The sequence below is a fragment of the Pezoporus occidentalis genome, unplaced genomic scaffold (genome assembly GCF_034315485.1).
Source record: "Pezoporus occidentalis ecotype Australia unplaced genomic scaffold, CSIRO_AGI_Poc_V1 ctg73, whole genome shotgun sequence".
Lineage (NCBI taxonomy): Eukaryota > Metazoa > Chordata > Aves > Psittaciformes > Psittacidae > Pezoporus > Pezoporus occidentalis.
In genome coordinates, this window is record NW_026916082.1 from 2072648 (window position 1) to 2088597 (window position 15950).

Below are 15950 nucleotides of genomic sequence, written 5' to 3' on the forward strand. Positions count from 1 at the left end.
TCTCAGAAGAGCAAAGAGACAGGATCGCCTCCTTTGACCTGCTGGTCATGCTCCTTTTAATGCAGCCCAGGATGTGGTTGGCTTTCTGGGCTGTGAGTGCATACTGAAGCTGGCTTATGGTCAGCTTCTTATTGACCCAACACCCCCAAGTCGTCTGCAGGGTTGCTCTGAATCACTTCTCTGCCCTACCTACAGCTGTTCCTGGATTGCCCTGACCCAGGCATAGGACCTGCTGTTAATGATCTTGCAATGGAATGGGTTAAAAATTTATGTGAATTTATGAAGGAAGAAGAATTGACACGTCATGGAAGAGGGAAATAAAGATACGCAGGTAGATCAGTACCCAGCAGTAGTTAATGATTTCAAGGGTTCATTATTTTTCTTAGCTCTCTTGGAGAGTTCTGGCAGGAGAATAGACTGCATATCAGTGTGAAGGAATTGGGAGATAGCAGCAACTATTTCAGGAGGCCAGATGTTTCCAGCCTGTTTTTCCTGTGATTCTGCCAGTGGTAGTAGCCACTGCTAATGCTGGCTGTGGGTAATTATGCTATCATAAGCCACAGCAGCTTTCAGGACTGGGCCAGGTAGCACGCATGGTCATGACAAAGCATACCTTCACCTCGCAACCTACACGTCTGCCATTGTAGGTGAAAATAGTTTTAAAGAAGCAAAATGAAATCAAAACCAGAGACATAAATTTTAGCAGATGAAAATTCATGCAGTACTTCACTTTCAGAATGTTCTATAATTGCATATTGCAGACTAAGGCTATACAAATACACCTGTTCTTCTATTGGTCTACAATATCTTGTACCCTGTTTTCTGCAATGAGCTACAGGGTTTATATAATCAAAACAGCAGAAATAAATCTCATGAACTGAAATAGGCATAAAACATACAAAACAAACATCTTTCAAACAAGTTCTTTTTAAAGAAATTACAGAAGAATTATGTTTGTAGAAAGGCAAGTTCTGGGAGAAAAAGATGTCAAAGCTCCTTTTCTTAGCCATGACCATGGTATTGTATATCTACCTGGACTCTGAGTTTTAAAGAATAGGGAATAGTCTTGATCGCAGTCTTTCAACTTGTGCCTGAAGAATTTCACACTCTTCTTTCTCTTCCTTTATCTGCCCCCGTAGGTGTTTCTGCTTCAAAATCTCTCGGTAGCGCTGCCTTGCAACCTTATCAGCAATATGCTGTGTGTCTGCATAAAACAAAATAATAAGGGTCAGCCTGTACTTGTAGGGGATGCACAGTCTATATGTCTATTAAACACGTCCTGGGGCCTTCCAAGTTCTGTGTAAAATAGGTAAGCACTTTAAGGAAGGCTCACAGTTGGGCTTAAGAGCCTATATAGTACTAAATAAAGCAAAAAGAAATTCCAAAAAGCACTGGGAATGCTTCCTTTAGTTTCTAGCAAGTATTTTGAATATCTGTTTTCCATTAGTGGGAAGAACTCTACAGTTTTCCTAATAATGAATACTCTTCTCAGCTTCACATTACTACCTCTGATCCCTTCAATGGTGAAAGCAAGTGGGTTGAACAGTTCTGAGAAAGAATGAAAACCCTTTGCTGATGAGGATATTAATGACCGTAATATTCTGACTTGAATAGTTTCAGCAATTTGGGTAGTCAGCTTTGGGTACAAGAACAACAGTCTCTAGGTATGCTCTTAAATAAACAATGTTAAACTGTTGTGGGAGAAAGGGCAGTGCTAGTTTTGCACACAGTAATCAGTCAATAGGTGCTCCTTGCCCCTTATCTGATGCTGATGGAGAACAGGACCATGTAGCCTTGGAGGTATTTTCTGAATGTTCTTTGTTTGTGACTTAAGTGTGTTACTGTGACTCACCAGCTGCCTCAAAGATATGCCTCCTTTCTGAAGTAGAGACCAGCATTTCTTTGAGCTCCAGGCTGAGCTCATAGTTTTCTTGCTCTTTTAAACTGATGCGTTTCTCCAATTCTTTAACTTTTTTTTGGCGGTTCTTCACATTCTTCTTATGCAGCTGTCCATTTCCAAATGAATAAAGCAAATATAGGAGATTATACAAAAGCTGTTCTGACAAAGTTATGATAGAAACCTATAACCATAAGCACTGCATGGTAGCTCAATGAACTTGTGTATTTTGGTTTGACTAACAGCACATTCTTGTTTTACTTTGTATAGTGTCTTTCACGCACACTGTATTACAGTATGCTTTATGGTATTCTAATTTAAGTGGCTGACAAGGACCAAAGAAGTATGGGCCAGGGAGAGAGATCTATTAAAGATAAAACTTGAAAGGCAAAGAGAGTGAAGGAAGCAAATGGAATCAGTGAGTTGAGATACTCTTGGCTTCTAGGAGCTGCTAAAGAAAGGGTGGTCATGCTGAAGTTGTTGGATGAGCTGTAGAGGGACAAAAGAAATGCTAAAGCTTGAAGAGGAAGAGGAGGCTCATGCCAGCTAAAGCAACCTAGAAAAAAATCCAGTGGAATCACTTGAAAACAAGGATAATGATAATTTGAATGCTGAAATAGATGAGGGAACCAGCAAATCAGAATGTTGTGTCTCATTTTGAATATAGGGGGGCAGTGTCTCATTTTGAATATAGGGGGGCAGTGATACTAGGAACAGGCTGGCACTCCTGAAGAGAAACGTTAAGCAGCGAAGACTGGAAGAATGCTTCATTAGAAATGGGAGAGTGTCTTTTATAGGTAATGCTGTGTAAGAAGTGATAAGCAGATCTGCATTCAGATGTTCAGGAAGGAAAGCATTTAGTTCTAGTAACAGGGTAAGTAGATTTCTCTCCATAGAGTCGATTTATGTAGCAATTCATGTACGATGACTGCTTTCAAAGACTTTAGACAACTGCTGCTGTAGATAGCTCAGTGCAATCTAAAGAAAGTATTTAAAGGCAGATAAATACATGGAAGTAGATAGATAGATAGATGATAGATAGATAGATAGATAGATGATAGATAGATAGATAGATAGATAGATAGATAGATAGATAGATAGATAGATAGATAGATAGATAGATCATCCATCTGTGTGTACTGTTATGGCTATGCTGCAACAGTCCTTGACGTAGTATGCCTATATCAGTTGCACTTAAGCCTTACAAATACCTCTTGCTAATGAAGGAGAGGAGTTGCACTTAAACTGAGGATGTTTCTCAAATGTGGTGGTTCACTTAGGATTTACCTCATCCATCATGCCAAGAGTCTGCTCCATCACTGAAATGTGGTGGGCAACGTTGCTGTTGTAGTTCGGCACAGTTAGGAGCTGATGAATTAAAACCAGAAAGAAACCATCTTATTAAGCCAGTTTGTTTGTTCTCAACAATTTCCCACTTCTGTAAAACAATTATTATGTGAAACTCAACCCCCCTAAAATTCTACACAGTGGAAAGGCTTACTAGTGATCATAAACAGACATTGTAAAGATACTCCTGGACGTTGCGTGAATACTAAACTGTACACTTGTTAAAAAGAATGTTAACTATTATGTGTTAATGGAAACAAAGACCAAGAAAATTTGTTGTGAGGTTATCAAAAAGACCCCAAGCTATACTTGTGCTTATTAGGTAGTCTAAACTAACACAGCTGGAAGGCAAAGTGCTGTACAGTCTGTTTTTAGGCCAGAGAAGAAAGTGATTATTTTCTGTCAAGTGGCTTCCTAGTAATTCTTACTTCTTTTACTGTTCTTGTATCTGCATAGTAATTCAGGTTTCAGACAATTTATTGAAGATTTTTCTTGGGGACAGTGCTACTGTAACACTTCTTTATCAAATGGCAAATGGTAGAACAGTCTGTATGACCTATAATGGGCAGTAGACAAGTTTCTGTAGATATAGATTCATCCTTCCAGAGTATTGCCCCACCAAAGTGACTGGTAAAATTCTGTGGACTGCTCTAGTTAGAGGAGGAGAAACAGGAAAGACCCAGCAGGCTCCTTGCCTACAACACCAAACTTCTTTCATGCACTGCTTTGTTAATAGCCCTCATTCCAGGTGTTCTCAGGTCCACACACATTTATACAAGCCATCTGTCTTTCTGTTCCTGTTGTTGAGGTCTCTGTTGCCTTGTCTTTTCCACTAACCTCACATTTCTACTCACAAAATGATGTCAAGCCCCTCGGAGCATTCAGATTCTGATTAAACTGGTATCTGCCTCTGCTATGGCCAAATTTAAGTCTTTCTGAAGGGCAGTAGTTCTGTTCATCGGTTTAAATTAAGTTTGAGCTAAAGGCAACACTCTGGTGATGAATGTGCTACAAGAACTTTTCAGTGTGTTGTCACATCACCTTGTTGGAAAGCTGTTTTTTTGGTGTTAGTTATGGAAGTCCCTTGGGTGCGATTCAGAAGTGAACAAGCAGTTTGGAGAGCAGAAAAACAGATGAAGCCTGAGCAAAACATGTGTTTTGGATTTTCTTTTCATCTTTTGATGGAATTGCAATACCCTTACATGCTCTCCAACACTCTTCATTTTCTCTGTGCTTGCTTTATAGCTCTCCCCCACTGCAATATACTCATCCTACAACATCCCTTACTATAAGTCTTTATGCCCCCCACCTCATTGCCTTAGTTTCATCGGCTTTCTCTGCAGTCCTCTACATCCCGCACTGCAATACCCTCAGGTTTCCCCTACAACCTTTCTTCTTGCTCCTCTCTTCTCCCACTGGTATCCTTGTCTCTCTCCCACAGCCTTTACCTATGTTTTCTGGCCTGCCAGCTGGGCTTGTTCAAAGCTATGTGGGTGCTGATTTGCTGGCCAACTGCTGCCTTTTGCCTGCCAGGTGTGGCAAAACAACTACCTCCCATTCTGCTGGTGGGTCAACAAATGGAAGTGAGCAGGGCTCAGTGAGGCTCCTGTAGGAATGCTCAATCTTTGTACCCTGAGCAGAAATTATGTTGTTTCTGTGATATACCAGATGAGGGCACTTCAGACCTTTCACTTTAAGGGAAATTACAGTGCCTGATTTAAAAAATCTGTGCTTAGTGGTTGCAAACCCCTGATTCCTTACTTTCATTGCCAGTTTTGAAATACTAAAACTTAGGGCTAATTTTGCCTTCATTTATGCCTGAACATCCTAAAGAACTTTATCACTGATCGATCTCAAGGGTAAAACTGAATTCTTGAACTATCAGGCATCAGGTTTCTCAGTAGAAGTAAGAGATGAGGCAGAAACGATGTTACAGGTATAGGCAGCAAAATATTCTGCAGTCAAAATATGAATTAGAGAAAGTAACTCACTAGCTGGCGATCTTTGGAAATAATTAGTGATACAATATCACGAGCTTTCTGTTGCAGATCTTCTATCTGCATTCTCATTTTCCTGTGTTCCCATTCCAGCTGAAATATCCCTTTAGAGAAGTCTTTATATTCCACCATGCTAGCAATTTTCTTTTCTGCTTGAGCCTGAAAAAAATAGATTAATCTTTTAATTAACAGACTTTACAGATTATGGAATTATTATTTGCAACAAGATAGACAAGTTTCCAAAGTTATAATTTTAGAAAGGAAAACATGCTATATTGCACTCTTTTTCCAGACTTTGCTCCAGATGGTTATCTTTTGTGGAATTTTGTACCCTTTTATGCTCTGTGGCACAGCCTTGGATCATGAAGGAAGATGAAGAAAGTTAGAACTATGCTCTCCCTCCATCTTTCTATAAGAATGTGAAGGCATTTTAGCACTACAAAATATAAGCTTACTCTGTATAAAGTATTTTGCAGTTGCTACTGAAGGCTTTGTGTAGTAGCAGTAAGAAGCTATTTTTGTACAGCCAGAACACCTAAAAAAAAGAATGTTTAATGAGAGTATCATAGAATTACAGAATCATAGAATCCCAGGTTGGAAAGGACCTCAAGAGTCATCTGGTCAAGTTTTTCTGGGCAAACACAGTCTAGACAAGATGGCCCAGCACCCTCTCCAGCTGAATCTTAAAAGTATTCAATATTGGGAAATTCACCATTTCCCGAGGAGATTATTCCAAAGGCTGATTGTTCTCATTGTGAAAAATTTTCCTCTAGCATCCAACCAGAATCTCCCCAGGAGAGCCTTGTGCCCATTTTCCCTCATCTTTTCCATATGCCTCCTGTAAAAAAGGGAGTCTCTGTCTTCTTTGTAGACACCCTTTAAATACTAGACCATGCTGATGAGGTCTCCCCTGAGCCTTCTTTTCTTTAGTCTGAATAAACCCAGGTCTCTCAGCCTTTCCTCATTCAGGAGGCTTCCCAGTCCTTTGATCACCTTTGTGGCCCTTCTCTGTACCCTCTCCAGCCTGTCCACATCATTTTCGTATAGCAGGGACCAAAACTGAATGCAGTATTCCAGGAGTGGCTTGACAAGAGCTGAGCAGACTGGTCTAATGACTTCTCTATCTCCACTGCTGATACCCTTGTTAATGTAACCCAGCATCCTGCTGGCTTTCTTCACTGCAGCAGCATACTGTTCACTCATCTTGAGCCTGTTGTCCACCAGGACCCCCAGGTTCTTTTCCACAGAGCTGCTCTCCAGCCAGGTAGATCACAGCCTGTGCTGCACTCTTGGATTGTGTTTTCTCAGGTGCAAGACATTACACTTGTCCTTGTTGAACTTCATAAGGTTCTTGCTAGCCCACTCTGCCACCCTGTCCAGGATGGCTCTCCCTTCCAAAGTGTCCACTTCTAGTTTAGTATCATTGGCAAACTTGGCCAGGGCACACTTGATCCCATCTTGCAGATCACTTATGAAGATATTAAACAGTGTTGGGTCCAATAGTGATTCCCAGGGATCCCCACAGGTCACCAGTTTGAAAAGTATGAAAAACTATTTTAAGTATGATCATCAATTTCACCTTAGATAGAAAAGTGTATTAATTTTTTAAATCTTAATGTAAGCTACTCTTCAGATGCTACTTAGCATGACTGTAAGTTTGGCTTGAGGGAATTTTTGGACTTGTGCCCAAGACATTAGCATTTTATATTTACAATGTGTGTGTGAGTGATGGCATGTCTAAAGGCTGTTGCTGTTTCATCGATCTGAATTGTATTGATCAAACATCAAGAAAGCAGTCTGTATTGCAATCTTTACATCCTAAAAGACATTACAGAATTCTTAATAGCTTCTAGATTACAATTCAGCCTACTGGTGTGTAGTAATGAATTGGAAGTAGATGTTTCTGGAGAAAAAGCAGAGCCCCTGAAGGACAATACATTTGTTTAAAAAGCTTAAATTTCCTTTGGATAATGTAAATTACCATGATATTGCGATTCAGTTCTTCAATAACGCTCTTACTAATGAGAATGGCATCACTGTATTCTGGGATCTCTGTGTTTTCCAATTCTACTTGTCCTTGTTTTAGCAAAAATTGGATAGTCAAATTCAACTGAAGTTTCATCTTCTCCTCTTGCAGCCTAAAATGGCAGAAAATAAAAACAATGCCTAGTGCTTTCAACAGGTATATATAAATCCTCCCATGATTCTCAAAATGTTTATATTTATTGCTGGTAAGTGGTATGTTCATCTAGGGGTTATTCTTTGACAGCCTGATTTCTATTTTCTCCCAAAGTGACTACAGAATTTGCATCTCATTTCTACATATGAAGTTTTCAATCACTGGATTCAGTTTAACATACTCTAGCAGATGTTGTGAGAGAAAGTGTTGTTACTGAAGAGAAATCTTAACAATTGAAAAGGAAATGGAGGAGACTTCCAGCCAGCACCCATTTTCTTGTATAATTTATCCTGGGGTTTGTTCCTGAATGAATCTGAAAATTATGTCATGGAAACACTGCAGATCTAAAGCATGTCAGTGAAATTGGGTGTCATGTGGCACATTGCAATTGGGAGTGATCACTGTATCTTAGGCCTACATGAGTGAAATTTAACTGAGCTAGCTAGCACATATATGGCCTTGAAGGCTTTGGGGATTCACTTTCTGATGTAGTGTTTGGGCAGTCAGTTTGCATTGAAGACTATGGTGCCATCCTTACTGATGTTACCTAAGAAGGTAGATTAAGAGTGGTGTGGCCTGCTCACATGTACTGTAATTACACCTCATTTCAGAAATATTATAGGTCTCAGATCATCCTAGATAAAAGAGTGTTAGAGGACATGGCTGTGTAATTCTGTAGCTTTTGGTTCTGGTTTGGTGGAGTATTAACTTGTAGCTGAACATAGGGAAAAAACAAAAATTACCAAGTGAGTTCCTGGAAAATGGCTTCTATTTCTGAATCAATTATGTCACTGTCGTTTACTCTTCTCTGGAGAAAGGCCTGCATCTCTGCCAGAGTCTGGGACTTCCATTTCACCTAAGCAAGCAACACCATGAGATTCTGAACTTTTTTAGCTTGTATGTCAGGGCAAGCCTCTTCAAGAACAGAGAAGACAAGTTCTTAAGAAGGCATATGTATGTATAAATATGCAGCCTGCTATTGTGAGAATCCCAGTAGAGCACATGAGGTACAGAGGTTACAGTCCTTACACTCTGCTCAGAAAAGTATTTATTCATTTATGCATAGTTTATTCACATGAAGGGAAATAATATTTCTTTTTCTCTTAGTGAAATTTCATTATCTCTGTCTCTGGATATTTCAGATTTACACCTTTATGCTTTTAAATTAGAACTTTCCAGCTACACCCAGCTGAACTATTTTAAATTTGGACTTTTCCAGCTACACAGAATTGGGAATGCATTGGTGCAAATGTAGGTAAGCTAATGGGAGAGAATTACTCCAACAGATCATAGAAGTCAAATACCTTAACAGTATTTTGGTAGAGATGGAGAAAAGGAAAATGATCTTTTTTAAGAAAATGAAACCGTATCAGGATCACAATCATTTCTGATCAAGTCTGTCCACATTAATATGCTGATTTTTCCTCTGAAGGAGAACTAAAACTTCTGTGTCCAGAAGGAACTTTCATACTCAAATGTAGCTTAGGTATCCTGCAGTGTTATTTCACTACCATTTGAGCTCCAGAAAAGTTCAAGACCTGGAAATATCAAGTAGAGTACTGGCAAAACAAAGAATTTTACATACCAGCTCCTCACTCTCCATTTTATTTCGTCTAGCTAGACAAAAATTTTCCCATATAGACAGATCTAAGCCATCAGGCATGTGCTCAGGACTATCCAGTTCATCCATGGCTTTCATTAAAAGCGTAAGTGTATCTTTGTTATCTCCAGCTGAGCCCAAACACTTCACATAGGGGTTAGCTGTGTCAAGGACAGTTTCTTTCACTGGAGTCCTAGTGCACACACACAGTAGATACAGGTTTTACTTTTAATTTTCTCTAGCGTAAAAAAAGCTCACAAACAACTAAGAACTTTTTATACTCCCAATCTCTTGCAAAGGGCAAATAGGTAATACTACATCTCACACAAGGTAAGAATATATGTTTTTGAGACCTGATGATTACTTAGATTGCATTTAAAATAGATTGCGTGAGGAGAATAAGGCAATGCAAAATAGCAACTGTTAGTATGATAGGAAATCAAAATTGTTAGCTAGCCAATAAAAAGCAGGCAGTCTGATTATCAAAATAATTGAGACTACTGAAATAAATAACATTCTCATTCTTGCCTCACAAAAAGTACTAGTATGTAAACGGATGGAATGAAGGGGGATCTTACTTTGGTCGCTGCCTGTAAAGTTGGAGAAGTTTCTCAAGCAAATGGGCAGGTACGTCAGCAAACTCCCTTGCAAAACTAGATTCCAAATTCTAGGAGGGAAACAGAAAGCTTTGTTGTTACCACAATGATATTTTTAAAAAGAGCATCCACCTGCCCATATTTTAGAAATACAGAATATGGTGCTCTTCCAAGTACTCCCAAGTATCACAGAAATCTGGACTATTTTATAAATTCTGTGCACATATTCTCCTTTACAGCTTAATTTCAGTGATCAGCACATTGACCAGAACTCATCCTGTGCTTACAGTGAAGTATGCTCTCAGTATCAAGACACAGCATTAACTTTTTAACTTCTGAACCTCATCGTGTTTGTTGAGTCTCACCTTCTCTTGAACTATGGCATTTTCATAGACGTCTATGTAAGCCTCAATTTTACTTTTTGTCATCTGGATTGTTCTTGCAGTCTTGACCTGTAGCAAAAGCAAAAGATTTCAGGAATGAAACTCAGCCAGCAGAAGCACTGAATGGCCATTCATATATACTGATGAAGCTGACACTTTCTTATTTCTAGGCAAAACGTTCTGAGCTATTTTTGCAATCAATTTAATGCCTTCTTCAGAGGGTTACTTGTAAATACTGCTAAAAAGTGAGCAGGTGAGAAATTAAACTAGTCCACTGCTTAAGAAAGTAAGAATTTTGTGGAGGAAATATCTTATGCAAATGCTTATAAATCTTCTTTTTAAGCTCCAGAATGTGTGTTCCTACTTGTTTACACTTTTATAGAGATTTCCTTTTCCTTTCATGTTGTCACAGGTAAGACCAGTCAAAAATTCCCAGTAAAGCATTCTTCGTTTTAGAGTGCAGTTTTCCCATTGTTATGACATAGTTCTGCTACATGTCAGGATACTAAGCTCATCTGTTTTATTGAGGCTGTTTAATGCTTATATTCTGCTGGGGAGACCGTTTTGATGTATTTGACAGTTTGCATGGACCAAAAGTTATACCAATTGGAATATTTAAAAAGGGAAGGAAAACAAAAAAGATGTGTTTTGAAAAATGTATGCTGGTATACACTTGGCCTCAGATACTTTTAAAAGTAGTTCAGCCTATACTTCGGAACCTCTCCCTGCAGCTCACATACGAAGGGCTCCTTGCAGCTCCAGATACAGACGTCTGCACAAGTCGAGTAGATCTGACATGGGGAGTCATTAGTATATGTGTATATATATATATATATGTATATATATATTTTAGTATAGTCCACACAAATGTGGACTCAGGGACAGGTCCATGAAAACAAATAGGCAAATGGGCTGTATTGTCCCAAGCACCAGAACCAACCTGCAGACTACCACCACTTAAATCACCTGAGTCACATAAGTATTGGCAGAACATAGGAATTGGAACTGTCACTCAAAGTTATTACTGTGGGCAGTAAGCACTCACACTGAAATCTAGATCTACTACTTGTACTCTCCAGTCTTCTTTTATGTATGGTTTTACAGGGATAGGTAAACTCTGCAGGAGGTTGAACTGGTCAATAAGGCTATAAACACTGTACTCCATCGTATGTTCTGCATCCATGGTCAGGTACTCATACGCAACCTCTCACTATGCTTTGAACTGGCAAACAAGTCAGCGTGGCCCTGGTCTACATTAGACACTAAGTGGAAAATGCAGTGGCGTTACACATTCTTTTGTGCACCTTCCTATCATAAAAGCATCACAATTGGTGCTTTCAGTTTGATATTGTATACTAAGAAATATTATATATATAAAAGAAATAGCAGTATGTCCTTCTGAATGTGTGGAGCTTTACCAAAGTACTCTAGATGAGCCAAGATGAGTATCTATTCAAAACCATATGTATTTATAACGGATGTCACCTGCACCAGTTGAAAAAAAAGAAAAAAAGTCACCCTGTAAATTGTCAGAAAATCATTTATGGCAAAATTTTGATTTGGAAAAAGCAGTCTTCACAAGAAAGTACATTTTAAATATTACTCTTTTCCTAAGAACAACATTTCAAATGACAACTTACTTTTTCTTTCTCCTTTTTCATAAGGAAATTATGAAGTCCAGTTTCTCTGGTGGCCAACTCTTCATCCAACATTAGAGCATAAACAAGATTGACTATTTTGAGTTCTTCCTGTGAAATGATTGTAATAAAAAAGAAATTTACATTCCTGCTGCACAGAGGCATAGATGAAAAATGAATGTTCTCTGCAATACCTGATAGATGACCATCTCTAATTTCACTTTCTTTTCAGAGAGTTTGCGTACAGTCTCATCAAAATTCTGTGTTGTTTCTTGTATAGAAGCTTCAAGCTTCTCCAATTCATCTTCTAGTGACTGGGAAAGGAAGGACAAAAGCAGCAATATTACATCTGAAGGGACAAATAATCTCTGATATAGTATATCAGATGCTGGAGAATACACAATTTTGAACTCTGTTCTTCAGCCAAAAGGTTCCAAAATTTACTTGTTTGGAAGGAGTGTGCTGCCAGGCTACCAAGGTATGTTGTACAAATACCACTTTGAAGGACAAATGTAACTATTCTTTTTGTATGGAATCAGCAAATCTGGGAATGGAACCTTAAAAAAACCCTAATTTTTGGACTACTGGTACATTTGTGAAGGAAAGTTCCCTTTTGTCAAATATCACAAGTTTTGGTACATATTAATTGGTGTAAGTAGAGATTGACTTATATTACTGTCTAAGATAGGAGTTATTTAATATGCCACGTGATCTTTGTTTTTCATTTATTCTTTGTTCATTTATTTATTAGTATTCATTTTTAGAAGTAGCTCCTGAGAAAGATCAGAAGCTTTGGTCAGGAGCACTGTGAACAAACCCACAACTTTTCTCCTTTTAATTTACCATTCTGTAATTTTTTTTTTCTTCATTCAGCTTCTTGACTTTTTCCTCATAGTCTCTAAATTCTTTATTTTCTTCATCAGTCCAAACATACTCAGGTTTGGATATAAAAGTAGGTGGAGGAATATCCTGGAAACATTAAAGACAAAAATGCTTCAAAAGCAATATAAGTTCTCCATCAGCATACTAACAAACTCTACGACATATCAAATTTAATGAAAGATATGTCTTAGTGGTAAGTAAGGTAGAAGCCTTAACTCTAAATAACATATATTTTACTGTAATGGTAATACTAGATTATATACCTTCATTATTCTACTGTGATAGGGACAGACATTGATGGGTAAATCATATGCATGCACTAGAATCTTGTGGTCTCTTTTGAGTCCAGTGTATGGACTCTTACAGAGTCTGTCTAGGCATAATGCAATTCTACAATTCTATGACTTTCTTCCATCAGTTAGGTTGGAAATATTTGCTAGTTGTATTTCACATTTCTTTAAAAGCCTACAAGCTACACAAATAATATGGCAGAAACACAGCTCACCATTTTCAAGATGTCTTCCTTTTTGACTTCTAGCACTCCACCCATCATGTCATCAAGAGCACGCAGTCTCTCATTGTCCTGGGAATAACCACAAAAAGTATTTTAGGTTAAAAAAAAGGAAGTAGAGTAATTGGAAGTTTTGGGAATGATAATAGGGTAGTGCACTTCTACAACACCCATACAATTATTCTGTGTGTCACTGGTAGTTTAATGTTCTTCAGTGATGCATGTGAAATATGCTAAAAGTCTCAGAGTGTTTTCTGGTGGTCAGATGTTCATATACTAAATAACTTACTGCAACTGCCATTCTGGCAGGTTTGGAAAGAATATCAAGGCATAGACTACTCCTGGGAAGATGGCAGGCTAGGATGAAGGAAGTTGTAGTGCTAGTGTCTTACTGTGCATCTTTTCTGGAGGCCACAACCATCTTAGGCTTTTCACAGATGTATTTTAAAGCCAGAGGAAAGCATTATGATCTTCTAGTCTGATCCCTGAAGAACAGAGGTTGCTCAGCCAGCAAACACCTATCAAGCACAATACTCTTGACTGAGCAATAGCATGCATTTAGAAATGTATCTAGTTCCCAGTCACCTGATACGGTATTTTTAATTGCCGCTAAGCACATTAAAAATTGCAAGCCTAACACTAAATCTTTTCTTCCCCCAGATGGTCTATGTAGTAAAGGATTATGTGATTGTAAAAGATAATAAGAGGAAAAAGGCACACATCATCATTACCTACCATTCAAAATTTATTTTTCCATAATACTTAACTGGAATATTCCAGTGCAGCATTAACAAAATAAGCTTAACCAGAGACAAAGGGCTATTCAGTAAAAGGATACTACTTAAAGTACCGTAGCAGCAAGTTGTCTTTCCATTTCAAGCCTAGCCAGCATTTCTGCTTTCTCTTTCTCTTCTTGAGTCAAGTATTTTTCAGCTTTAATCTGAAGGAAGAAAATGGCATTTATATCGAGGTTCTTTTCTTCAAACACGATCAAATGTGGACTAAACACTTGTAAAGGTGGGCATCCTGGTTTCAGTTTTTTTCTTCCTAGTAGCTGGTACAGTGCTACGTTTTCGATTTGCAGTGAGAATAATGTTCATAACACACCAATGTTTAGCTGCTGCTGAGCAGTGCTTACACAAAGTCGAGGACTTTCAGCTTCTCATGCTGCCTGCCAGTGATGAGGCTGGGCAGGCACAAGAAGCTGGGAGGGGACGCAGCCAGGACAGCTGAACCAAACTGGCCAAAGGGATATTCCATACATATGATGTCACGCTCAGCATATAAACTAGGGAGAAAGTTGGCCAAAGCTTGGGAACAGGCTGGGCATTGTTTGGCTGGTGGTGAGCAATTGTTTTTCTTTGCATCACTTTTTATCTGGGGTTTTATTCCTCTGTTTTCCTTTTCATTACAATTTAGTGTTATTGCTGTTGTTATTATTACTATTATTATAATTTATTTTATTTCAATTCTTAAACTGTTCTTATCTCAGTCTATGAGTTTTCTCAGTTTTACTTTTCCCCATCCCACCAGGGAGTGAGCAAGCAGCTGTGTGGTGCTTAGTTGCCAGCTGGGATCAAACCACTACAATGGTGTCATACTAATCCTTAATGCTTTTTGTTTCTCTGCTCTACGATGATATTCCTCAAGAAGCAAATTGTTCTTTTAAAGAGCTCCAAAAGCTACATTTAAAAATGCTAAAATACAAACTACCCTTATTTTTGTTGGAATGAATTGTGTTTTGTGCATACCTTTTCTGACAGTAGAATATCACAGACTGGTGGGAGAGCAGAGAGAAGTGAGGAGAGTCTGATTGAAAGAGCAGTGAAATCGGTGAATTATATTGTTTAAGAAATACGGTGTTTCTTTATAAATTATCAATTTAATTTAGAAGTACAATACTAAATATCCTTTAGTACCTAAATACTTAGTTTGAAACTACTTAGTTTCAAAATGTTGCTCAAACAGAGAAACCCTTATCTATGGAAGTAATCCCTGTGAGCCTGGTTTGAATCTTATTGTCCAGAACAGGGTGAATTTCTACCTAACCTATGGGCAATTAAAAACTTTCAATAGCAGTAAAGTACGATTGTATACATTTATTCATTTCAGATTGACTTATGAAGAGTTTTCTCCTAAGAAGGAAAGGGAAGCAAAAGACTCAAAAAGATGATTTTAAGTACACAGGCACCTCTGCACTGACACAATGTCTGGAAATGAGAAGAGTTAGAGAACTGTATTTGAGTGGGTGAAAGAGAAGGATTTATTTTTCAGACACCTCTGAATCCTGAACAGTGAGTGCTCCCTCTGGCATCTCATCATCTGTAAGAGCTGGCTCCCACACTTCCACTTGGAGTTCAAGTTGTGCCAAGATTTCATGGATCCTCAGGTTCCTTTCTTTCACTCGTGCTATGTTCTGCTCCTTTTGTCGTGCAACTTCGTCAAATTCCTTATTAAAAGCAGTTTTCAAGTTGTAAATGATGTCCTGAAATACCAGAAAAGGAAACAGCAGTGCTGGACAGGTCACACCCATCCACAATTACACATAATCCCTGAAGCCATCAGAATCATAAACGTGTATTTGAATGTGTGATGGGGGATAAACTGGTAAAGCCCTTTGGTGAAAATCCTAAGGGTCAAGTTCAATCTATTTGTTAAATAGAGGTGAGCAGATAATCTGTTTTGGGTTTTTTTCTGTTTCCCCTAGAAAATCTTATTCCTTTTTTTCTATGTATTTACCATTTGACAAGGATTCTGAATGAAGCATACTGCAGCCAAAACTAGATAAAAAATTCAGCTGCCTTATATTTACTGGTTTTTGCACTCATCAGCTGAAAGAAGAAGGGGCTTCAAAGAAAAAAACATGTGACCTGTAAATGTACAGATTGTAAATCACAGGTGCAGGGAGGCGGAGTTAAGGT

The 15950-nt window shown here is 38.4% G+C and overlaps 1 protein-coding gene across 3 annotated transcripts in view; it reads right to left on the minus strand.

The window, feature by feature from the left end:
* CFAP43 (cilia and flagella associated protein 43) overlaps positions 1 to 15950 on the minus strand; it is a 49168-nt gene continuing 33218 nt past the window's right edge. Inside the window, exons 25-39 of one of the 3 annotated variants that reach the window (XM_062601925.1) lie at positions 15308 to 15514; positions 13880 to 13969; positions 13024 to 13101; positions 12480 to 12605; positions 11831 to 11950; positions 11640 to 11747; positions 9982 to 10068; positions 9599 to 9687; positions 9006 to 9213; positions 8164 to 8276; positions 7223 to 7379; positions 5236 to 5400; positions 3185 to 3265; positions 1853 to 2006; positions 1 to 1204 (exon numbers count right to left, since the gene is read on the minus strand). In XM_062601925.1, coding sequence (XP_062457909.1) covers positions 1047 to 1204; positions 1853 to 2006; positions 3185 to 3265; positions 5236 to 5400; positions 7223 to 7379; positions 8164 to 8276; positions 9006 to 9213; positions 9599 to 9687; positions 9982 to 10068; positions 11640 to 11747; positions 11831 to 11950; positions 12480 to 12605; positions 13024 to 13101; positions 13880 to 13969; positions 15308 to 15514 — 1941 coding nt within the window. In that variant the 3' untranslated portion in view covers positions 1 to 1046. Of the gene's footprint in view, positions 1205 to 1852; positions 2007 to 3184; positions 3336 to 5235; positions 5401 to 7222; positions 7380 to 8163; positions 8277 to 9005; positions 9214 to 9598; positions 9688 to 9981; positions 10069 to 11639; positions 11748 to 11830; positions 11951 to 12479; positions 12606 to 13023; positions 13102 to 13879; positions 13970 to 15307; positions 15515 to 15950 lie in introns of those variants that run through there. The other 2 variants (XM_062601926.1, XR_009961428.1) reach the window with 2 other exon arrangements.